Here is a 25,591-nt window from a genome sequence, read left to right on the forward strand (position 1 = left end):
TGGAACTCTGGTAAAAGTTCACAGTTCTTTTACAGTCAAATTTATTTTATAAGAAAGTTCCATAAAAACAAATGTACGTACACGTCAGTGACATAAAGAAGAAGAAGCACTTGATGCTACAACACAAACCAGATTCCATTTTCTAATATATTGTGTTGTTTGTTTGTTTTTTGTTTTAGACACACCAGGGTGCTTGCCCTCTTTGGATGAAACAATTCCAGGCGTTTTCCCATACCATGTTTTATATTTAACCGAAGAGTATGTACAGGTAAGAAAAGAAAAGTCAGTACAGTAAGAGATGTCCAAAAATAACTTCAAGACATGATCAAATGAACATCAGTGCTGTGCGTCACATAAGATGCTGTGAACAGCCTCGCGGGCGTGTTCAGAATAAGCTGCAAGCATGAAGTCAAAGTGTGAGAGTGCATGATGGTGGATAAAGCGGGATGAAGATGATACAATGGGAAAATAAGAAGCTTCACTTGGTTCACTTTAAGGCCTAGGCAAGCACCCTGTAGCAAAGAGCTGTGCAGGTTCTCGTACCCCAAAACAAACAAAGAACAGTATCTCAGCACGGCCGATCCTTGTCTGAGGGTCGACTTGGTCGATAACCGTCCTAACCCAACCCCCACCCCTGATCAACATCTGCTGAGGTCTCAATCTCCACCACACCTCTTCCTTTTTTTTTTTTCTCTCCTCACTTTCTTCCTCCATATCCACCCTCTTTTTTTCTCCTGTTCCCAAAATACAGTGGAAAAACGCGCCACCCCCTCCCTCCTTCTCCTCTACTTCTGCACTTCAGTCTCTACTGGAACTTCCTTCACGAGTGAAAATGGCAAACAGGAGGACACTGGGGAGGGTGTGTGCAGCAGAGGGGTAGACAAAACAGGAGGAGGGCAGGGAGAGTGAATGAGTGGGTGGGTGGATGAAAGAGGAGGGGGGGGGTTTGGTGGCTTTAGCGTCCATCTCACATAACGGGGGAGGTCATGTCTACCTCTAGGGGTGTGAGCGAGGAGGAAAGAGGGATGGGTGGGGATGGTTTCAAGGTCCATTTCCATCCAGTGATCCTGTTACAACCACATCTGCCGTCTTTTACTCAGACTCCCGACACAAAGACCTCCTGCGTCGTGAACTCCATCCTCGCACAAAAGGCCTCTTCAGTCAGTTCCTGTGGTAATTAAACAAAAAGAAATTAGAAATCCATTAACCCGACAACACCCTCCAGAAAACGTGGATAAATTTCCTTCAAGATTACACGGAGCACTGGTGTCAGACGTGTATCTGTTTGAAACAAATCCCTGTCGCAGCGCGCCTCATTACTCATAATCATGATCATTGTGGTTTTGTATGTTCCACCTTAACGCTTCTGTGTCAACCGAGACACAATTACACACATTAAAGCTGTGAGTCATCTGCATTTATCACCATTTAACAACCAGCTTCAAAAGAATTTGATGAAAACTCCTTCTTAAAAATATTATTTACTATAATTTGATTTTGGGGCTATAATTGATAAGCTGCTCCAAAGAAAAACTGATAATTGATAAATCATGTGAATTATTCTTGAGGAAAAAAATGCAAGAAAATATTCCGCTTCTCTATCGCATGTTACTGTAATCTGATTACATATTTCAGTAATCTGCAGTGTAAGTGATCACCATTTAAAATCCAGCAGTTACATACAGTTGATGATCCCATAACTTTTTTTTTTTTTGGGGGGGGGGGTGCCTTAAATGAAGTCTTACCATGGGGTGAACTGAGGCCTGATATCAGATTGGACTGTGTGTGGTGTGTAGGGGAGTGTGTCTCCAGGTAGTCCCAAAGATGTCGTCTTTGTGTATTCCTGCCTGGCTGATGAGAAAAGTTTAAGAGTTGAAGGATGTATAATTGCGTGTTTGGCTATTTTGGGGCCAAGGCTAAACAAGCTGCTGGACTGTCAATAAAACCCTTCAAACTAAAGAGCTGTCTGCTTGTTAACGTTCAAATGCCTTTTCTGTTGCCTTTGTTAAATACAAAAGATGCAACATGTTGGTGTGGAGGATTTGAAGAGTCTTTAAAAGGCGTCTGACGTAGCTGACGGCTGAGAAATGAAAGTAAACTTACAAGAAATGTTGTTTGCTTTGGCAACGAGTAACTGATTGGATAGCATGGGGTTGTTGTTTTTTTTTCCATTCAATAGACCAGCAGATAGAAAACAGCCCTCACCTGGTTCACACCCTACCTCGTCAATCTTAAAGGAATGAATTACTGCATATATATATTCCTGAAGACCTAGTCTACACGTGAAGACTACCTTTCGTAGGATTCACAGTCTCGTCAGTTTTGGCCTCCTCAGCGTCTGTTGCGACACCGCACACCGACTGCTCCGTTTTCTCCTCCTTTGCTTCGTCTGGCTGTGACTCCAGAGGGGAGGATCCTGTTGTTTGTGCCTCGGCTGCCAAACCTGGTGCTACTGGTTTTGGTCCTGTCGCGTGAGAATCAGCAGTTTTTTCCATCTGCTGCGAAGAGGCCTTGGTAGAGAACCAATATCGCACCAGGTCCGTTGTTAAACCACTAGTTTCAGCCAGCTCCTGCAGCTGTGTGGAGAGAGAATCATCCATGTTAGCTCAAAGCAGAGGTTTGGCCTGTTGCATTTAGATCACAAATTAAATTAAAGGATAAAGGTTGAAAACATTTTCAGAATTAGCAGAGGAGTAATAAAATAAGCAAACTGACTCAATGATGTAAGCTGCACAGCAACGATATCTAAAGTTAATTAGCCGTTTTAGTATATTAAATTTGTACAATCTAATTTAATCCAGTAAAAGAGCTCTGCCACATATTCTCTTTTTTACAAAGCTTATAATGGCTTCATATGTTTTATTACTGAGGTGCTAATCAGTGGTGGGGTCTTAAAAGACTGTGTTACACTGTTATGTATTTTTAATAATCTCCCCCCCCCTCGTGTTTGTAAATGGTTACATCTCTAAACATTATCACCTCTGTAAGAGGAAGAATTAAGGGCTGTTGGATTGTCTTGCATTAGATGCAAACTAAAGAAGTGGCCACAGAGTGCACACTGGGCAGGATGATGAATATTTTCATATTCTACCAAGTCAATATTGGCAATACCGGGTAAATATTGTAAAAAATGTTTTACATGTGCAAATATGCTCAGCAACGAAAAAAAGGAAAGAAATACTCAAGTTCTGAGAGTCAAACCCTAAATGAAAGCAGACATGTTTTGATGCATCAGACAAAAATCAAGAAAACTGATGGATGTTAATGGATAAACAATGTCAAACACAATATTCTGTGACCTTAACTATCATATATTTTTATATTATCACTTTCCTACAAAAATAGTTTTCTCATGAATCTCATAAAAACAACCTGAAGTCTGTGTGAGAAAACAAATAATTTACCTCCACAGAATAATCTGAGAAAATCTATTAACCTCCTTCGACCCTCATATTCTGTACCACGGTCGCTCCTGTTTTACTCATCTGTACCACACATTAGTTGTGCATGTCTTTTATTTGACCCCACAGGGAAAAATAAGACAGTGGGTATGCCAAAATAGATAAACAAAAACGTTTACGTTTCTCATCCATACAAATCAACCAGCGAGCACAGTGTGAACATAAAACACACGTTCTGAGCACTTCTGCTCCGACAGCTATCAAAATCGTGAATTGATATTTTCACTCAAAGGAGCTTTATAAGCAAGCTCTTGTGTCGAGAGGCCTGACATCTGCCAGATGCCGTGAAAACCCAGGCACCAAGTCCTGAGAGTAAAAATACATTCAGATTGTGTAGCTGATGCTTTTTAACTTAACATCTGACACAACCAAGAAGGTGCAAGATGTGTCTAAGACATTTCTAAACACAGCATCCTCAATGTATAATGGTGTATGATGCTTAAGACTAGCACAAAGTGTGTCTGCATATGTGTATTAAACTGTCTTTTGAAAATGATGTAGTTTTTAGATCATTTTTCATGCAATACTTTTCATAACTTTTGTCACATTGAAAAAGACACTGGTGAAAAATTACCTAGACCAAACTTTCTCAACTTCTTTCAAACTGAAAAAAACATAATTTGTCAAAATCATATATACATCATATTAATAGATGCACACATGAATTTGGGAAGTGAAATTCACTGGGGGCTTTTTATCACTTGTGTGGCACCAGTCATTTGCATATAAGGCCTCAAAATAACTTTGAGGTCACGTTCAGAAAACAAAGCGTGGCTTTAAGATATGGGCATGAAATTTCACACAGTAAAAAAGGTGTTGACTGCAAGTGTGAACAAGAGCAGGTTCTCTCATACAATGCAGTTAGCCACAACAAACATGGAACTGAGTATCAGGACTGAGATCCATCCTGTCATGTCTTTTATCATGGCAGCACAGATGAATCACTTCCCTCTCAGGCTTCAGTTGCTCGAAGCCGAACTGAACTTCTAAGAGAATTAGTGAACACTAGTTGGTGCCAATACCTGTGACTCTTGCAGGCGGCCGTGGACGTTGAGGTGGGTCTGCAGGACCTGTGCGTTCCCCTTGGCCAGCTCTTCCTCCAGAGCCATGGTCTGATACGACTCCAGCCACTTCAGCTGGCCGTTCTTCTGCACGTAACGACAGTCCCCGAACCAGCGCACCACCTCAGGTCTGAGCAGTCCAGTGCCTGAGATGAGCTCATCGTACTGAGTGGCGCTGGGCCACTGGGTTCGGGCGTAGACTTGTTTGAGCAGGTGAAGCTGGTCTGCTGTCTTCTTACCTCGGATGACGGTGGATTTGGGAGAGTTGGATGGTTTGTGTGTCGGGGTGGAGGTCTGGGCTGGTTTGGGGGTGGAGGACGGGGTGGGGCCGGGAGAGGATGCGTGTGTGCTGCTGGTCTGAGGGGGTAAAGCAGGGCTATCCGACCCCTCCCCCTCCGCTTTGCCATTGGCCTCCGTCACCTTCAGCATCTTGAGATTTATTTTAATAGGGTTCACTTTCAGCTCTCCCGAACCATCCTCTCTTTGTCTTTCCTCCTCTTCAGCCTCCATCTCCTCCTCCTCCATCTCCTCCATCTCCTCTGTGACTGCCCGCTCAGCCTCCTCCTTCTTCTTCTCAGCTGCCACTCTCTTCCTCCTCTCAGCAAACCAGCCATGGATCTCCCTTCTGGTCATCTTGGTCTCAGATCGCAGTCTGTCCACTTCTTCTCCACTTGGCTCAGGCTCCTGGGCAAAACTGGCCTCCAGTGCCTTCACCTAAACATGACACAGGTATTGACAAGGTCAGAAACTTGAAAGAACTGAGTAGAACTAAAGAGGTGACTTGATGAACTGATGATGAGCTGATGAATCTGCAACACAAAGTCAACTGTGAAACAAAAAAAAACCCCAAAATATTCTAAGCAGTGAGGATTTGTTTCTATTAGAATTTCAATTTTCTTTGGGTTTTGGACTGACGGTCAGACAAAACGACTATACAGCAACAAATGATTCACCTAAACCAGAGATACTATCTTTTTCACTCACACTTATCCACCAACAGTTCAGTCAGTGATTCAGGTATGTTATGAGCAGGGTTTAATGCAGCTTCATCTCAACTCACTTCTTTCCAACTTAACCCCCCCAAGGTTTTCCCCCCAATTTTCAAAGTTGTAGATTTCAGCTAAATAGCATGAAGTTGTCTGAGCTTTAAAAAAAAAAAAAAAAAACACTAAAGTTTTTTTTTTTTTTTTTTACTTATATGGTAGTACTCCCCAAGACTTGTGCTGTGTAAAATCAGAGGAGTTCCCTTCTAAATTAAAACCAACCTACACAATCGATCATCATAACATTTTGTCAACCTGAAAAACCTGTTCAACATTTTAAGCACATGATGATGACCTCATCGCCAAGGCCAGAGCCTCACCTGGTGTGGCTCTCTCTCCTTGTAGCGGATGGCTGTGAAATCAGGAGAAGGGACTCTGGGGAGTCTGCGGGAGGGTGTGGTGGGTGAGGTGGGAGTCTGTGATGGAGTTGGACTCAGAGGTGCAGAGCTGTGCTGGGGGGTTTTCGAACCAGAGTTGCTGTTGTTGCTGCTGCTGCTGCTGCTGCTTTCCGACAGGTCGACAGGGTTGTCAGCGGCGCCACTCCCCGGCGTGCTCGGACTGCTTCCTGTTCCACCTGCAGGGCTGGATTTCGTCTGGCCGCCTGAGCTGCTGCGTGGACCTTTGAGGTTGCGAAAGTGGTAGCGCTTGTCACTGAACCACTTGCGCACCTCTCGTACTGTGAGCCCGGTGATACCGATGAGGCGGTCCACCTCCTCCGGGTCGGGAAACTGACTGGCCAGAAAACTGTCCTTCAAAGCCGTGAGCTGCTCTTGAGACTTCTTGCCCTTGTAGAAGTTGGGGTCGAGGAATGCGTTGACGGGCGTCCTGGAGCCAGCTGTGCTGCTTGAAGGAGAGGGGGAGGACGATTTGGACGCGGGGGAAGACGCATCCTCCATTCTGATGGGCGGGGAGTCACTGGTGGTGGGGTCGACGTCGTCTGTGCTTATGTTGCTTTTGTTGCTGCTACCGTTGGTATCTTTGCTCCTCTGTCCTTCGCTGCCCGTTTTGCCGTTACTTTTGATAGGTTTACTGTCTGTGGTGCTTTTGCCTTCTGTGGTTACTTTGCTGTCACTCTGTTTGATGCTGGTGTTGTTGGCTTTGCTGATATCAGTGTTCTTAGCATTTGCATGGCTGGTAACATCACTATTGCTCTTGTCATTGCAGTCTGTATTAGCACTTTTGTGTTTACCATTGACACTGCTCGCCCTACCATTACTATGATTACTGCTTCCAAGACTAAGGTTGATGACACTAGCTTGACTGCTACTAATAATGCTTCCTGTGGCCCCGGCCCCACTCCTACTACTATTACTGTTGCTGATGATGTTGCTCCCTGTGCTGCTGCTACCCACAGTCCCCACCACCATGCTGACACCTTTGTCTGCCACCAGGGCTGCAGCGGGCCGGGCCTGCATCATGGGCCGAGCTGCTGCCTGTGGCTTAGGCGTGACAGCCAGGGCCACAGGGGTGCTGCTAACCTGGATACCGTTGGCCATTACGGGCTGCGTGACAATTACCCCTCCTTGGCTCACCAGAGATCCCTGCAGGATATGAGGAATCCCAGTGGCTCCCAGTGACGCAGGCAGGACTGTGATGGTGTGCTGGGCCGTGCCGTGGTGACTATGGGTCTGGTTGTGCGAGCTGGATGGTGCCGTCTGGATGATGGTGTTGAACATCTTCCTCCTGGCCTCCTCGATCTCCTCAGGAGACCAGCTGATGCCTTGTTTAAGTCTCTGGGCTGTGAACCAGATCTTAATCTGCTCTTCAGGGAACTTTGTGACCACGGTCAGGTAGCAGAGCTCAGCCTTCGTGGGGTATGGGAATTTGCTGAAGGAGGTCTTCAAGAATGAGGAGGAGTCCATGGAGGCACTGTAGGTTGGGATGCTGCTCAAAGGAATCATCACCTGGGAGAGAAAAACATGAAAGTGAGAGTTTCAAATGTTATTTGATTCTTGGGGCGGTGTTTAGCTCAGTTGGTAGACCACCTGCCCCATGTGCCCTATCCTGCGTTTCATTCCCCCCCTCTCTGCCTCCCATTTCCCGTCTCCCTCTCAACTCTCCTGTACATTAAAGGCAAAAAAGCCCCCAAAAATATACTAAAAAAAAAGTTATTTGATTCTCTCTTTAACAGTGTTGCACAAAATTCAAATAAAAACAATTACCTTGGGGAGGTTTTTGGAAGAAGACAAGGAAGTGGAGGAAAGATTTGAGGAGACTGTGATTGGTGTAGTCTGATGAAGGTTTCTGTTTTGAACCACTGAGACCACCTGTAGAATAGACATTTAAAATGATTTAAACAAGATAATCCAAGTCAAATCAAAACAAACCATTACAGAACAGTCAAAATAAAAAGCAGAAAAACAACCCTCTACCTGTGTGATGGGGGTCTTGAGCATCGGTAATGCTCCAGAGCCGTTCACTATCTGGATTGCTGAAGGCAGCGTGACCTTGGTGGTTCCATTGTGGACTATTGTGGGAACATGGGTGACTGTAACTGCAGCAGTGTCTTTTCTCTCGGCCTCTCTGGAGGAAGAGATGGAGTGAGGGTCTGAGGAAGACTCATCTGAGACCGGGTGAGACACTACTATCCGTTTAGGCTCCGATTTGCTCTTCAGCATCCTCATAATTGGCGTTTTGGTGATGGAAATCTCACTATCCTTCCCCGACTCTGTCCCAGTTACCAGATTCTGCTCCACCACAACCCTCCTGTCCTTCTTCCTCAGCTGCAATGTGGTGTTCAAAGTGCTGGGGTGAACTCTGGCATTGTGCAGGGCCAGCCCTTCAAACTTGGGCGCCGAGACCCCACAGCTCACACAAAAGAAGCTGGGGTCAGCACGGAAGTCTGGGTGCCCCGTGTACACGTGATCCAAGAACAAGTTAAGGTCGTGGGTTTCAAAGTTACAAGGCTTACAGGTGTAAGTGCCAGCACCATCTTTAGCGGCGTCCGCTGCATCTGGATTGGAAGACTCTCCAGGATCTAAGGGGCTGTGTCTGCCCCCTCCGGAAATCCTGGACTGACGGAGAAGAGCGGGAGAATCCCGTTCAGCCTCCTCTGGAGAACGTATGATCTTGCTCGGTATCATACAAGGTATGGTGGATTTCCTCTTGCTGGCCATGGTGTGATCACAGGGTGGGGAGGGTTGGTCAAATGGCTGTAAATGGGGGTGTGAGTAAGAATATAAGTTGTTTGTGGATGACTATCGACCAGGCGTGGGGGAAGGAGGACGGCGGTACTCGTCCATAGGTCCACTTGCAGCTCTCACTGCAACTTTGAGGTAAAACCTGGAAGAGAGGGAAAAAAGAGTGTGTTTTAATTCAAGTCATCAGTCAGCATGCAATATGGTACACCTGTAATTTGTCGAATACATTTGCATAAAGTGTTTAATTCAAGTGCAAGTGATAGCAGAGAGAGAGAACAGACTGCGGGGAGAAGAAATTAGATGGGATATCTTACACTGAGGACAAGCCGGTTTCCTCTCAGCTGAATGAAAAGCATGCACGGCTGGATGTTTTCAAGTGAAATATCAACAGCATAAGTAATAATACGGCCTTGTGAAAAGATTCAGCTGAAGCTCTTAAAAATCCAGAGCTGCTTGTAAATCTTTAATTAAAAAAAAAATCAAGTCCTCTCCTCAACTCTCCTGGCTATCTCCTTTATGAGGCCAGTCAACAAGCTCAGTCTGCTTCTTCACTAAAGGCTTTTTGGGAGAGCTCCTGTCTTACCCCCTTCAATCCCCTCCCCCACACAACTCTGTCTCACTTCCCCTCGTTCAGACACACCCCCACAGAGAGAGCACATTCTGTATTTTTTTTTAATCCACTGTCTCTGTAGCTTCACCAGACCCCTTCAAAATAATTATCACATAAATGAACACTTATAAATGTGTTTGTTTGTTTTGTTGGATAGGGTCTACTTGACAATCGTCCAATTGAGCGCTACAACTGAAATTACTTGGAAAGATGGCGTTGTTCTCACCCAACAACGGTGCAGACAGAGCCACACAAACCTGCACACAAATATGGATCTTGAAATTTTTTTTAATTCACCTTCTGATCCCCTGTCTCCTGACAAAATGGCGACGCTTCCTGTGGAGGAGTTGTCCCCTCCCTCCTTCGCTCCCTCTTTCTGACAAGAGACGTTGCGATGCGGCATTGGGAGGACGGCTCTAGGGCGACTGCTCTTCCAATCACTCTGTACCGACATGACACCTCATGCACGCAGCAGCAAGAGCTCAAAAAAAGTTCAAAGGCTTGCAAGAAGTTCAACAGGAAAACCCGTAAAACCTCTGAAAGTCCAGCACCTCCCTGCGCAAAGACGTTTTATTGACGAATCCAAACCAAATGCAGATTTTCTACTAAACTGCCCCAATCTGAAATCATCTTGCCTGTCCAATGCATAAAAGGAGCGGTTCAATGCAAATATAAATTTGTCTGATAACTAGTTTCAGATTCAGTAACACCTCTTTGCACCCTGTGCTGCTGCAGCTCCACCATCTTTCACAAGTGACCACAGTACTTTGAGTCAGTGTCACCATACAACAGATCTGCCCCTCTCCAATTGTTCAACGGCAAACGATTACTTTCTCTTACGCCCGCAAGCATGCACGCTCGCACAGCAACAGCCTTGCTTTGCCACAGAAAGGTCATGGTGCATTAGCTAAGAGCCCTGTTAACCCTCACAGGACTGGGTGTGTGACAGATGCCCTTTCACACACTAAACTAAGCAAAAGGTATATAGAGTTCACTTTTCAGAGGCGCACACCCTCAGCTCCGGTTTGAGTCTAGAAAAGTGACTTAACCTTCAGTTTATCTTCAGGCTGCATGTCTCACTAACTTTCAGTGATCCAATCAGCACCATACACAATCAAACAGTGAGACACTGTGATGAAAAAACCTAATTGGATTTTGGTCATCTTTGCCTGTATTTCATCATTGACCCTCTCTGTGGACCAGAGTGTGAGGGGTTAACAGGCAAATTAAGTTTGCTACTGTGGAGGGAACGTGATGCCCCTTGTTCCCCTGTGCACCCCCCGGAGAGAGTAACTGCCCTTGGCTGGGGCTGTGGTGCACCCCTCCTACTCCCCCTGCCATTCAGTTCTGCATCGGGGGGCACTGCTCTGCCAAGGCAGGCTGGTCACATGATCAACACAAAGGCTTATGGGTGGGCAGTCTCAGCCATCCATCACGTGGTTCTGTTGGGTGTGGGTGGGCAAGCGAGGAGAGGAGAGGTGAGGAGAGGAGAGGGAGAGGGAGAGGGAGAGCGAACGGGAGAGGATGGTGGGGGATGGGCAGCCGGTTTGGGGTGAGGAGGCGAATGAAGGAGGGGTGTTAACAGTCGTGGAGGAAGCACTGAGGTGTTTCAGTGAGGAATTTTCTTCCTTGATACCCCCCACCATCCCACCCCGCCCTGCCAACCCCCGCTCCTCAACGCCCCCTTCTCGCTCCAAACTACAATTATACACTCACTCCTTCCCTTCCCTCTCTCTTTCTCTCTCTCTCCTTCCTCCCTCCTCGCTGCACTGCAAAGCCTGGAATGTTCCAGCCCGAGCTCTTCAGCCAGTGGACATAACCTGGAGTTCAGCTCCAGTGTCTGTCGTGCACACACACACGCACGAGCGCGCTCACTTCAGTGCCCTGTGCAATATAATTATTGAAAGTTAAAAAATAAAAAAAAAGGCAGCGCATATGAGGTGTCAAAATATAACCCCCCCCCCCCATTCACACATATCGGCAGCCGTTAAAACTGATGAGCTGTGCTACAATGGCTACAAACTTTGCAGTTCACACATTGACAGTACGAGAGAAATCAAAAACCACAACTGAGTGTGAACACGGCTGCAGAGTTTAGTCTCAGCTGAGGAGTATCCAGCAGAGACCCGCAGGCCACACACAGGCCACACACACACACACACACACACACACACACACACACACACACACACACACACACACACACACACACACACACACACACACACACACACACACACACACACACACACACACACACACACACACACACAGGTGAGGAGGACTGAAACAATGCACAATGCAAACGGAGACATTACTGGTGAGTGAGTCGATATGGGCAGACTCACGTCGCAGCAATGCCCGGCTTCTGGTGACTCACTGGTGTGTGTGTGAGGCGCATCGGCCAGTAACTTTCATTTGAATGTCGCACATACGTTGACTGACCATGTGGTGATGGTGGGTACGTGTCTGTTATATGTGTCAGCATTTGCATGTGTGGGTTTCCTGTGAGATACAGAGTAGTGAGAAGGGGAGGTAGGGTGGGTGGGGGCGCATGTGTGCGTCTATGTGGTGTGTGTGTGTGTCTGTGTGTGTGTGTGTGCGTGTGGGGGTGGCTGCCTGCATGCCTGTATGCGAGGCTTGTTTACTGAGGTAGCGAGGCTGCCATTTTTTCCTGTGTTTGAGAGTCAGAGATCTCCCAGTGACACACAAAGACAATGTTTTCGTCCTCCCGGTTCATAACCTATATATTACTACGCCTCGTCAATGGCTCGGCTCAGCATGACCTCCTTTCATCCCCTGGCCTGACTCTTGTCTAGGCCCGGGTTGTATCCTCTGAGTACGGGCCAATAATAGCGCTCACACACACTAGAAATCCTACAGCTGGCTCAGATAGCGTAGCCGCATGCAAACTTAACTTCTCATCTCCTCGCCGAGAGTACAGGTGTAACGCTGATATCTGTTTCTGTTAGTGCGGCTGGAGGATAGGTGTACGACATAGGAAGCCCTCTCCTTCCTTTCCTTCCTCCATTCCTTGTTCCTCCTCTCGTCCCCCCTCCGTCTCTTCACCCTCACTCCCCCCTCCCTCTTCCAATCGTCTCTTCACCCTCTGCTTCCCCTCTCTCCCTCCCTCCCACCGTTCCTTTTTCTCCTCCCTCTCCGAGCAAGTTTGGCCCAGGGAGACAGGTCGGCAGCGCCACTGGTGTGTTACTGTCCCCATGGCAACCACCTCCTACCCCCCCACCACACACACACACACACACACACACACACACACACAGACACACACATCACCCCCCACCTCCCCTTCCTCACTCTCCCACCAGCTCATTTCTCTAAAGCACATGCGTGTGGGTAAACGTGCACACACATGGTTACTCAGACCTACGCGCACACAACACTCACACACACACACACACACACTACACTCCTATGCCATCCAGTCCCTGGCTCTAGAGGAGCTTGTTTGTTCCATACACCCCTGTGAGTGGTATTTGGAGAGTCCCTGCCCTGCTCCTATTTCAGTGCCTCCCTCACGCGGTGTTGATGTCTCCCAGCTAGGTGCGGTCACCGTCGTTAAGGGCTCACCATTGGCCAGAGCTGGCGGCATCTCTTCCTGTTAACACAGTGCCCCAAGTCCCCGTCCAGACATCTGCTCGGGCCACTGCTCTCTACTGCGGCGGCTCTTGTGTTTGGCCTAGTAGCGGCCTGAGGCATGCAGGGTTCTTGCATTCACTGGAGGCAACGCAGGCGTGGACACATAAACACGCCTGAAATCCTGGCAGATGCTATCTCTCTCTCTCTCTCTCTCTTCTTCCAAGAGAGAGAGAGAGAGAGCGCGAGAACTGAGGAACCACCTCTGTCCCCCAGTGTGTTCAAGATAATCATCAAGTCTGCACCTGGAGACAAACCCGTTGCCATCTACGAGTCGTGCAAAACACAAACGCCGTGCCACTTGCTTAATTCACTCCCACTTTAGATATGGCTCTGGCTAAACCACCACCCGTCAATCAACTCTTGGATCGCTCACTCACACCTCAACCACGGCTCGACCCTCTTACGGCTTACGTGTTTTGTGCGTCTGAACTTCTCCTCACTCTCATTTTAATTCTTCATACAATCCTAACAAAATCAAGGCAAGGCAGCATTCCTACAGTGTCACTCCATCTGCTCCTGCGTCCCATCTGGGCTGCTCTCAGGTCAGGGAGTGGATGGCTGCGTGGGATGCAAGCGGCTGCATTGCTGTGGCCACTGCCAGTGCACGCGTTATAACTGGGTTGCTGAGAGGGGAGGGAGAGAGAAATGGCGGAATACCATGCTCTGTGCTGTCCAACCTAAAATGGCTGACATCACAAGCTGTTAACCAGCCAAGCAGAGCAAGAGGCTACTACTGCTGCTGCTGCTGCTGCTGCTGCTGCTGCTGCTGCTGACCCAAACCTGCTCGCTCTGGACGTGCGGAAGGATCACGCTGCACTCCACCCCCACCACCACCCCTAAAGACTGTGAATAGGTTCAACCCACTCTTTATTTGTGGTCACACTTGGTAGAGATCTGCAAGTAAATCGTCATTACACGGGTCAACACAGAAAACAGATGAAAAGTCATTATGGGAAGCACAGAGAGAAGCCCTCACTTTCAGTACAACATCAGCCAATCATGTGACACTTAATGAGAAAACTAGTAAAAAGCCAAACAAAAAACATGTGAAGTGGCACCAAAAAAAGAAAAGAAAAGAAATGCCAGGCCGAGGTTTCCAAGATTTCAGTCTGTGAATCCTTTTCATCCTACAAAGCAGCTCAACCTGTGTCAGCTGCAAACCTGAGAGAGAGAGGAGGACTGGAGAAGGAGAGAAGGAGAAAGAGATGGTGGTGGTGGTGGTGGTGGTGAGGGTGAGGGGGGGTGAGACTATTCAATAAGAAGTACAGCCACTGAGCTCAAGATATCACCACAGCAACACAATGAAACACAACAAGAGGAGGCACAGAAACAATGAAATGATAATAATGATGATTATAGTTATAATAACAACAACAACAAAACTTTTGTCCAACTATTCCCACATGCAAGATAAAAATCTGATAGAGCCAAATTGCATGTTGTTATGCTCCACTTGTGATTCACAAGGTTATGCAAACTGTTTTATTCTCAGGGTATAAAAGGTGTGCTGTGGGTGATAAATAAATAGATGGATTAAGCTACATGTGTATGCCTGGGACTCACGTGGGCATCAAACACAAATTAGCTGTCTGGGAAAGCTTTGCTCTAATCCCTGGAGTCACACACACTCATGTCAACACTGACATGATAAATAACCCAGGCAACAGTTTGCAAACTCAGCCAAGGAGGAATAAAACATGATTTATGATTAAAGTTTATGAATAATGTGCCTGTCCTGATTGCAAACGTGTATGTGAACACAAACGTTAAACATTTTATCAGATTATGACAAAATATTTATGTGTATAGGCCTTTTAACATACCCATGCACACGCTTGTGGGTGAACCACAGCAGATTACTTTACAATCTTCATCATGCAACTACGAAAAATCATATTAAGATTTAACCGATTGGAGGTGAAAGTGATTTTTAACTTCTTCATTCAAAGGCTACATTCAGGAGGGGAAATGTTGCCGGTTGCTAACATCAAACATCTTGCATGCCTGCCCTCTCAAATGCACAGACATAAATGACAACTTGCACAAAACGCCGTTCTGTAAATTATGTGAACAAATAGCGGTATTTTGTGGAAACGGCACTAACATAAAGTGGTCGGACTGTATAACGTCAGTCCCTCAGCGCGGCGGCGTCAAATATTTCCGAAAATGATGCGTGTTCATCTTCCGCTCAAGTTAGGCGGAGTGAGTCCCAACTTAATGGGCTTGACTACATTATATGTTAGAAACAGTAACCAATTCAGAGCGGAGGAAAAGGCAAGCCCCCAGCCCAAAAAAACTACTCTCTCTCCCCCCGTTGGCTGTCGCCATTTTAAAGCAGGCGACGTGCAGCTGGCCAGCACTGCTGAGCCAAAGCGCAGCCCGCAAAGGTAAGGCAAGGCTTCACAATAGCGCACACAAGTTTGGGAAAGGTGAACCACTTGTGTTAATGTGTATCATAAAACCACACTCACCTCGCTTTGTGTCGGAGCTCAGTGTATGCAGCGCAGGATTTAAAAAGTTTACAATGATATCGGCTCAGTGGAGCCAGAAACTGACGTGAGGTTTGGGCTTCACTGATGGTAACTTATAGGTGTAAGCCCCCTCTGTCCATCGGCTGGTGATAAACGTGACACCGGAGCCAGACCGGTCCCTTACAAACGACCCCCTTGTTTTTGCGCTTGTTTATTTCGAGTGGCTCTCAGTGTTAAAGCAGGCGGTGGAGGGGAGGAAAATACGACGGACCTACTGAGGGAAGAGACGGACACGTGACGCAGACGTCACTGACGGTGGAGTTGGCGTGAGAGCTCGAGCTCCGCCGCGCACAGAGCAGAAGTGAATCAGACATCCCGTCCTGACTTTGACCCATCACAACAGGGAGGGGACACAGGGGGTCGCGGTCAAGTTTTCCAAATGGATACAACCGTTCAAAGTCCCGGTTGAAAGTGATGTTTTCAGCTCCTCACACCTGTCCCCTTCCCAGGTGACCTCTCTTAAAGGGATAGTGCACATTATTATGTTAAGAGATACCCTGCATGGAGCTCCCAGATCCATATAACAACCACAAGAGGAAGCACTTATAGCTATACTAATATACAAAACAATGGAGATATGCTTAGACGTTCACATCTTTAGTGTCACATGACCACCAGCTGCTGGTCATGAACCTTCACACCATCCATCTAACAGTTGCACCACATGCAATCTTACAGCCAAAGAAGTAAATACCCCTAAATTGATATTGTAAGTAGGTACCTCCATCAGCCCAGAAATGTGGCTTTCACACACCTACAGTGAGTTGACACACAGTGAACCTGGGTCTGTTTGGGGGTTTGGGTCCTTGTTAACAGGAAGATTAGACATTTATTATGTAAAGTTTATTTATTACTTCTGTTTATGTAGGCTAAATGCAGGATTACAATTTTATAGACAAATGTCATTTGTTTATCATGAAAGGATTAGTAAGGCACTCATGCAAACACTTAGCTGCCAGTTTATTAGTATAATAGCTACATTACAAATCAGTAGCATCACACGATAAAGGCCCAGAAATATTCACAGCTGAATAAATATGTTTCTAAATTAGTCTTGCCAAAAACTAAATATTAGGTTTATTAATGCAGGACTTTAATGTGGTACCAGACAAAGCACCAAAGAGTAAATGCAGGTCTCACAAGAAAGTACTTCAAGTGCTGCTGGAGTTTTGACATCTTCGGATTACTTTCCCTCTTTGTGCACCTGGAAACAGGTGAAGGTGTGACAGAAAAACAAGATTCTGCTAACACTCAGATAGGTTCACCCATGCCCAGCTGTCAAAATGAACCATGGTGAAACTGAGGATTTTGCATTTCCAAAGAAAAATATCAAATTTTACATAAATCTGAATAAAACATGGGTTTCAGATGAAAAGATAATGTACCTGGAAAGGTTTCCCAGGTGCAGCAGAAAGGCCATATGTCACTGTAATCATCATCTCATGGGAGTATTCTAGTAGATAGAGCTTCCTACATACATCAGAGGACCTGTAAATGTAAATGGCAAACTCATAATATAAGACTGTATATTGATTTTATATTAAACTGTGATTATATCACTGTATCAAATTAACCACAGTGACACATCCTCCTGCATGAGTCAGTGCTCAGTGGGGTCAATTTTAAAACCCAAAGGAGGAACTAAGATGCTTTCCCTGGAACTCATGTTTAGGGATATTGAGGAAAAGATCTTGAACTCATTGTTCAGCATATGAGACCACATACCAAAATAGATACATATGCACCCCTAAACTGAAATTTAGCATATGGTCTAGTATCTTAAGACCTGTGATGATGTGCAAGTCAATACATATTCACATTCTTAATTGAGGCATTGTCATTTTATTCCATTTCATGACTGAAAGAAATCTTAGATTTGACACACATATTGAACTAAACTGATGTAAATGCAGTTTATCATATCTGGTATCCAATGCCAACTTAAACAATAAGACAGTTAAGACCTTTTGTTTTACACCAGTCATTTGTCAATTTGGTTTTAGGACTCAGATTATGTGAGATTACAATAAACCCAACCATTCCATATACAGATTATATCAATTCAGTTTAATAATTGTGTTTTTTAAGTGACCATCAAGGCTGGTGGGAGCTGGGTATGGATAAACTGTACAGTGTGGTGAAGTTCATCATTATAAATGAAGCCCTCTGCTGGACAGCTGAGAGAATGACACGAAGATTTTCAAGACAGTCCATAATGAGAAAACCCTTTTGTCAGTATTCATCCATTAAGGGTCAATAACATTAATTTGGTCACATATTGGCATTTCATCATTTGATGTGTTTAATGATTTGTAATTTACGTTGCAAGTATAAAAGCTTGTATTTTCATTAAGAAAGTCAATAAAAACAACCTAAAAGTCTGACAAACCTACTCATTGTAGATGATACAAATTTAGTCAAACTGAATATCACAGTATATTTACAGCCTCTTAGACAGTGGCACCCAACCTTTTTTATAAGGTAATAACTTTGAGGAGGTAAAACTTTTCAATATTTCATAAGAAAGTATAGAAAAGTCAGAAAAAGGAATCTAAACTATTTTTGTTCTTGTCTCTTTAATCATGTTTTGATCCCTCAGATTTATCAACACCATGGAGAAGTCAAGACCTCCAGGCTGTGTAGCCTACAACTTTTCTTGATACAGTGTTAGTTTGTGGCAGTGTTATGTTGTATGTGTTTATTTAATGGCAACAGCTTCAAAAGGAAGAAAGTTTGTGATAAGATAGGCTAAATCTATTAATGCACTGACACATTTAATCCTAATTGAAATGTCCTTTGAAACACATAATGGCAGTGAGAGGATGAGTGAGAACTAAAGACTCACTATATCTATTCATCTACATTTGTTCCTCTTCCTGTTATCCTAGATTTCTCTAATTTCTTAATGAATAGGCCTATACTATCACATGTGGTCGATGATGTCAGTATCCTTTGAATAACTCATAGTTGCATTCTATACTGCACACCTGTTGCTTCCTGACATCCATCTGAGATTTGTAGAAGTGCTGCCACAGTTAATTGAAAATTCATTATCTTGCTGTTTCAAGTAATAAACACAGAGTAAACCTCAGACAAGGTGGAATTAATCCATCGTAGACGTAGGTTAGTCTACAGTTAAGATGCAACAATTAATTTCCTTATCAGACCTATTCTCTTTAGTTAATAGCTGATATAGTGTGTTATAATCCCAAATGGCCAAAGAAACCCATTCAAATGTCTTTTTTCATCTAAGCAACAACCAGTTTTGAATTTGGACACAAGGAAACTGACAAATATCCACATTTGAAAAGTTGTAATCAGATGACCTTTTATATCATAATCATGATTATGATTTGCTGTTAACTGATTAATCAATTAATCAGCTTAATCGTGTCAGTTTTAGAGTGCTAGTTGTTCGGAGGAAATAATGGAGTTGACATGTATTGTGTGGGTCAGCAGGGGGGCTTCCTAGGAAGGTTAATCCAGTTAATCCCGGGTTAATCCCAGATATCCACCACTAGGGGTCGCTGTGTATTTTACAGTTTCCTTCATTAAGCGGTTGGTCCAGAAACGTCGCACTCTCTGATTGGCTGTCGGCGGCCGGGGTCAAACAGTATTGCGCACGCGCAGACGGCCTTACACACTGTTAGCGACAGAAATCTGTCAGATCAGCGGCGCGTACATTCCTCTAATACCTGCAAATATTTCACTCCACTTTCACCTTCCGGTCCGCACCAGAGACTTAAACCCACGCAGAGGTGTCGTCAGATTTGGATTTTTAACTTTTCGACGTCTGTGGCCGAAGAAAAACAGCAAATAATGACGAGCAGTTCAAAGCGGAAAGAAGAAAGTCATCTGCTGAATGGGGGTGTAAAACAGTCCACATGGAGCAAAGCCTTCAACAGTACCGCTGTTTGGGAAGAGAAGGTCAGTCACTTGCCCTTTAGAGCTCAGACACTGTTTCCTTATATTTCCTTTTTTCAGAGCTTTAAAGTGGCCAACCCAGTTAATTTATCACCAGGTGCTCATGAGGACGGCTACGAGGAGCGAGCCACCATGCTAAAGGATTAATGTGCTTTGGCTGTGTTACCTGCCAAAGTGCCAAGTCGAAAGAAATGCCATTAATAGCCTCTGTGGTTTGGGCTTTGTCCACGACAAATAGCGGAAGTCGACGAGTTTTATATAGTTGTTGGTAGTCATGACCCCAACTCACTGAGTGGAAGGTATCATGTCGTTGAAATGCTTTTTAAATGTCCCATGGTGTCTTCTTACAACAGTGCTTTACACACAAATCGTCTGAGCTGCGACTAAACGAGTACTAATAAAACAATCCACCTCTCTCTAGTATTAAATGTATTAATTAAATGTCAAGTCTGCAAAACGGCCATTAGTTAACCAGAGACCTGGATCACATTTATAATACCACAGCCCAGAGCTTAAAGATATATTACACTGAGATAAGCAGAAATCACTCGCACAAGAAAAATGTATTTTGCTCCATAAATTATTTTTTCAGTTGATTAGTTAGGCTAATCATTAATTTCAAGGACCTGGTCAGTCTTGGATGCTTTCTAAATATGTGTAAAAGTCTGTTTCCTTGTGAATAATGTTTTAATGTTAAAGTTGAGCACAGCCTACATTAGTCCAAATTAAATGAAACCAAATCACATAGGTCAGTGCAGCAGGGAACATCTTTTGAAAGTTTTACACAAACCAGTGACACATTCTCATTGTCTCGTCTAAACATTAGATTAAATGTTCCTGTTGTGAGCATATCAATATTTTTGTTGAAGGCCTTTGGGGGACTGCATCAGAACTAGTGGACATGCATTTCTATCAACACACGTGTGCCTCCGGTTGTTTTCCATGAGTAAAGTATTCTGTTTTTCTTTTATAGGACGAGTTTTTAGATGTGATATACTGGCTCCGACAAATTATTGCAGTAATCCTTGGTGTGATATGGGGTGTTGCACCGTTGAAAGGATTTCTGGGAATAGCCATGTAAGTATTCAGAGCATCCTGTTCAAACCTCACATCTTTCACTGAGCCTCTACATATCTGATTGTCCTGAAGAAAACTGGAAATCTAATGGATTCATGTTTTTTTTTTTTTAATTGTCTTGACAGATTCTGCATCATCAACGCTGGCGTCCTTTATGTATACTTCAGCAGCTTTCAGCAGATCGATGAGGAAGAGTATGGTGGCACGTGGGAACTCACCAAAGAAGGCTTCATGACATCTTTTGCCCTGTTTCTGGTGGGTATGCTAATATTTATGAAAAGACACTTTGCAGTTAGTTATTTAGTTAGTTAATGTAGTTAGTTAGTTAATGTAGAATGGCTAATATAACCCACTTCCCCCGCACATCTCTTTTCTACTCTTTATAGAGATTTATGGTGAATATCATCTTTATCAATTTCGTAGCTACTTGATTCCACTGTTGCATTTGTGCTTCATGATTCTCATACTGCTGTAGCATCTCATGTCGCCCTAAACACTAGATTAAACACAAGACCTAGTCAATACAAATTTCTTTTATTTGAGCAGGATTTTGATGATGTCAGTGTGCTTAGACATACTTAAACCTGACTCATCGTGTCCAGTATGTTATCTAGTTGCACCTGAGTGTTGTATTTTTGAAACACATGACATTATCTTCAAAATAGTTACAAATCATTGCTCTATTAGTTGCAGACTCAATGTTGTGGCAGAAAGGGCAGTGCACTGATTTCAAATAGATCATTTTAAATTATAGCTATTCAGTTTACCAAATTGTATGGTGTAAAAATAGCCTATGATCCAAGTTGAAAGTTTTAGTTTAGTGTGTAAAAGTGCAATGATTTGTTTGAATTTGCACCTTTAACCCCTAAACATTCAAGTCTGTCTGAAAAGAAACAAAGAAAAAAGAGACCAACTTTAAAAGACACTACACTCGTCTAACTCAGACAGTTTAGGCCTCAAAGAACAAAGACTATGAATTTTGGCACCAATTACTTTCATTAGATTTGTGTTAGGAAGGGATTTCTGTTTGGCCATTATGGACAGGAGGAAAGATCAAAGTGTGTGTGGAGAAATGCAAAGTTTGTTTTAAAAGACATTTGAAAAATTATGAATCTCTCCATTAACGTCTTAAAACAGACCACAGGAGTTTAAGGCTGGTTTAACCCCATTTGATCCCTTTCCAACAGTAGGACAAAGCTGGTCATTGGTCTTGGTTGGTGTGGTATAAAACCTCCTGAGCTAACTTTTTGGAAGTTAAAATCATCATGAGTGTGATTATGTTAGACAGCAGCTGTCAGTGTTCCCAAGCTACAGCAAACAGTCTAACTCTTGAGGTTAGCATTAGCTATAACACTGTATAATACAGATGTTAAAATCTCACCTCCACTTCTTAATGAAGAAAGGGGATTGTGTGTTTATGGCATCTCCCCAACCAACCATTTAATCTTGGCCTTCTGCTTTTTTTTCTCACTACTAAACATTACTAACATTACAACAAGTTCTTGCACCACAGTCTACATTTTGTTTACATCTGCTTCCCCATCAGATCATGAAAGGTGGTCCCGGGGTCCACACGTGGAGATAAACAGAGCGAGAGTGCTAACCACAGTGCTACTATGCTGCCTCGGCCACATTAATCTTTAAATTATCTCGTAGTGTGAGACCACTAATTTAAATCTTGCTGTGTTTGCATGTTTGAGATTAGAGGAGAACATCTGTGAAGTTTCTCCCCATGTGTGTCATGCAACTCAACTTCAATACCAGTTAAGATTTAACCCCCCCCCCCCTGTCTGAGGCTAGCTGGCTGAGCATAGATATATATATCTTTATTTATATATATATACCGAGTATATATCTTTATTTACAGACTCCAGGTCCAATGATATAGAAAAAAAAAAACAGACAACAGGTTACTAACAAACAAACAAAAGAACTGAAACACTTAGCCTATAGACAGCACACTGTCTGTTCACACACAAGTTAATATATTATATTTACTATATTTATTATTATAATACTTTAATTTAAGAACAGATTATGTAATGTTTTCATTATTCATTCTGCAACTTTTATTTTTTACCATATGTACTATAGGGCTGCACAATTAATTGCAATCTAATTGAAACTGCAGTATGGGCAAGTGCAGGAGCTGCAATTTCTTGCGAAAGATAAAATATGTCACAACATTGTTGTGCAATGTTAGCACCATAAGTGTTGTGTTGCTATGGAGACACTGTGGTCAACAAAGTATATTCTCAAAAGGTAAAGGGGGGGCATGTTTGCTTGGTACAAGACCCAACAAAAATCACTTCCTCAATTTTATACCAAGTGAAATTTCAAAGCAAAAATGATGATTCACACTAAAATTGCAATCGCACATTGCAATGCCTCCCCCCGCCTATAAATGCAATATGAAATGTTTTGCATGTCATGCATCAGCCCTAACAATATGTGTCTGTGCATTTATGATGCTTATTGCAAATACATGAACCTTCCTCGTCACACCATAACATGGTAGATTGAGGTTTTTTTGAAGCCTGTGATTTGGTCATTAATCTCTAATGTGTCTCTTCTTGTGTCCTTACCAGGTGGTGTGGATAATCTTTTACACAGCTCTACATTTTGACTGAGAGGAACCCATTGGACACTAAATACAAATATTTCTGTTGAAGTAAATTGTCAAGACACAGGAACTCCATGACTTGAGGGGTGTCATCACTCCTACATACAGTATGACTTCTCAGTGTGCAGTGCATCATGGGAATCCTAGTTTCAATAACAAGATACTGCAAGACCGCCTTGATGAACATGTTTGAATACTGTACATCGCTCTTAATTTGAGAGTTCCTTTTTAAGGTACTCTCCACTGCAACTTGTTATGTTTCCTTTCCCATTTCATTCTCATCACTTCAGACTAAACAGTAAAGATACAGATAGCAGTTCAGCTGAGATTGGTGGCATTTCTATTTATGCTGGAACAGTACCTTGACACAACAGAAGAGGATGCTTTCTCTGCTTTAGAAGAGTGACATGAACACTTCAGATGAAAACACAGTCTCGTCTGTGATTCAATCAGTCAATGAGTGTTAAGTGTTACCTTTTTAATTTAGGGACAAAATGTACCGTATAAGATGTGCTACACTAACATGAATTCTGTGGGTTCACATCTAAATTTCACTCCAAATTACATGCTTGCCTTTAAGAGTAATTAATCTGGGCCTAAAAGGGTGACGATAATTGAAATGTAATGACAGTAAAGCACCTTATAGGTTACTGTTAACGTTACCAGCTACAGTATGTGTGTGGCTTCAAGGGAGGAGTCGTCATTTTTCATTAAAAGTTAATGTAGGTGATACAGAGCTTCATGTTTTTTTTTTTCCTCACTTGATATAAACAAAACATTTTTGAATGAAATCTGTCAATTGTAACTTCTTCTAAAGGGTCTGCTGGCCAATTTAATGCTGAAATCTCACTTGAGTTAATTTTAACAACATCAAAACAAATGCTGGTTGTAAGGTACGCATATCAGCTGATATCCAATCCCAATGCCTGTTTCTGCTAGTAGTATCAGTGCGCTGTAACTTCAATCGGGCACTAATCCCATCTCAGATTTCTACTCATCCAAATTACTTCCTTAAATGCAAAGAGGGGGGGAAACGTGCATGTTGTGTTGAGAAGCAAATGTTCAAAGATTTAAGCGAAAACCTGGCCTGTGCACTGCCATGATTTACCGTTCGTACATCTAGATGTCATTTATTAATGGCATTAGTTAGGAGGGTAGAAATAATTTAAATTAACTTTTCTCACATGTAGCTTCTGGATCAAAGTCTTACCTGTCGTTTTGGAATTAATTTAAACTTGTCTGTAAATTCTGTACAATGTCCCTTTTGTCAAATCCACCTTGTATTACACAGATTTATTTGTACTTATGTTATATCTTGTTCGATGTAACATATTTCTCAGTATTTTATAGTGGAGAACTTTTAAAAACAGTTCTTTCAAAGTTATTGTACTGATACTGTTATATTAGATATGCAGCTGGTTTGAAAGGATTGTATTTTCTGATCAAATCTTTTCGGAATCATTAAACATGGGCTTTATTTGGCCTCCATTTTCAAAGAGATGTTTTTTTTTGTGATTGAAATGTAATAGGATTTCAAGTATGTTAGTTTTGTCACTCATGTCATTTGGGCATTGTTAAAAGATTTGCATCTGCCTTCACAGTGGACTATCACGAAGATACATATTTCCCTTTTGCTAGTGTTCTGCACTGCAGCTCTTCACTGAGTGTTACAGCTGCGACATATGGTTTTAGGTACTGATAAATCTGCTGACAATTTTTTCAAATTCATTGACTGATTAATTATGTAAGTGCCATAAAAATTGTAAAATGTTCAGTTCAGGTTCTCAGAGTGCAGAGCGATGTCTTAGTCTGTCAAACAGTCCAAAATACAAAAAATGTTAAGTTTACAGTGTTATAAAATAGATGAATTTATTGAGGCTGAATAACTTTTAATTAACCACCTAAATAATTAGCAATTATTTTTATAATGATCAACTTGTCAATCAACTAATTGTTGCAGCTCGAACTTATACCCAGTGCTTGCTCGGACAAAAGTGACTTTCTAGGATTTCCTAGACTGAAGAAGGGGGCCAGGGACGTCCGAGCCTCCATTTACCATGGCCTCAACCTGGATTTGCCTTTTTTTCCCCCAGTTATCAAATATACTAACTGAATGTGTATGCTTGTTGCAAATGTGTATGCTTGCAAAAATATTATGATGTTTTCATTAGATGTCAGACTCAATATTCATTATTAAAGTATTTTCCACTTAATCTTAAATTGAATTAATTAAAATGACAAATGAGGGAACCAACCAACCAATAGACGTGTATGAAATACTCTGCTACCGCTAATATAATAGTTATCCAGGCCTTGTGCTCAGCTATGATGTCATCTTTTAACATGACATATTAAGGGGCCATCTGTGAAGTGATTAACAGGATGCGGTTCTCCACTTGCGTTTTAGACCCAGTCCTAACCAAGCTCTTTAAACTCTACCTACCATGGCAAGAACAGGATATTT

General features: G+C 43.2%; 2 protein-coding genes across 3 annotated transcripts; one reads left to right on the forward strand and one right to left on the reverse strand.

Moving 5' to 3' along the window:
• Positions 1-844: 844 nt before the first annotated feature.
• zhx3b (zinc fingers and homeoboxes 3b) lies at positions 845-15,708 on the reverse strand. Of its 2 annotated transcripts, XM_083975401.1 has the most exons (8): positions 15,444-15,708; positions 7,938-8,847; positions 7,728-7,832; positions 5,886-7,469; positions 4,484-5,236; positions 2,294-2,576; positions 1,746-1,847; positions 845-1,168 (listed from the first exon to the last, which is right to left on the reverse strand). In XM_083975401.1, exons 2-8 carry the CDS (start codon positions 8,679-8,681, stop codon positions 1,158-1,160), a joined length of 3,582 nt encoding a protein of 1,193 aa, XP_083831527.1. In that variant the 5' UTR covers positions 8,682-8,847; positions 15,444-15,708; the 3' UTR covers positions 845-1,157. The 2 variants fall into 2 exon arrangements, with proteins under 2 accessions (XP_083831527.1, XP_083831528.1); XM_083975402.1 differs by lacking the exon at positions 1,746-1,847.
• A 3,432-nt stretch (positions 15,709-19,140) lies between these two features.
• rab5if (RAB5 interacting factor) lies at positions 19,141-24,592 on the forward strand. Its single transcript, XM_083974877.1, has 4 exons — positions 19,141-19,430; positions 20,401-20,504; positions 20,630-20,759; positions 23,093-24,592. Exons 1-4 carry the CDS (start codon positions 19,323-19,325, stop codon positions 23,132-23,134), a joined length of 384 nt encoding a protein of 127 aa, XP_083831003.1. The 5' UTR covers positions 19,141-19,322; the 3' UTR covers positions 23,135-24,592.
• Positions 24,593-25,591: the final 999 nt, after the last annotated feature.

This window comes from Trachurus trachurus (assembly GCF_905171665.1).
Source record: "Trachurus trachurus genome assembly, chromosome: 7".
In the NCBI taxonomy this organism is placed as follows: domain Eukaryota; kingdom Metazoa; phylum Chordata; class Actinopteri; order Carangiformes; family Carangidae; genus Trachurus; species Trachurus trachurus.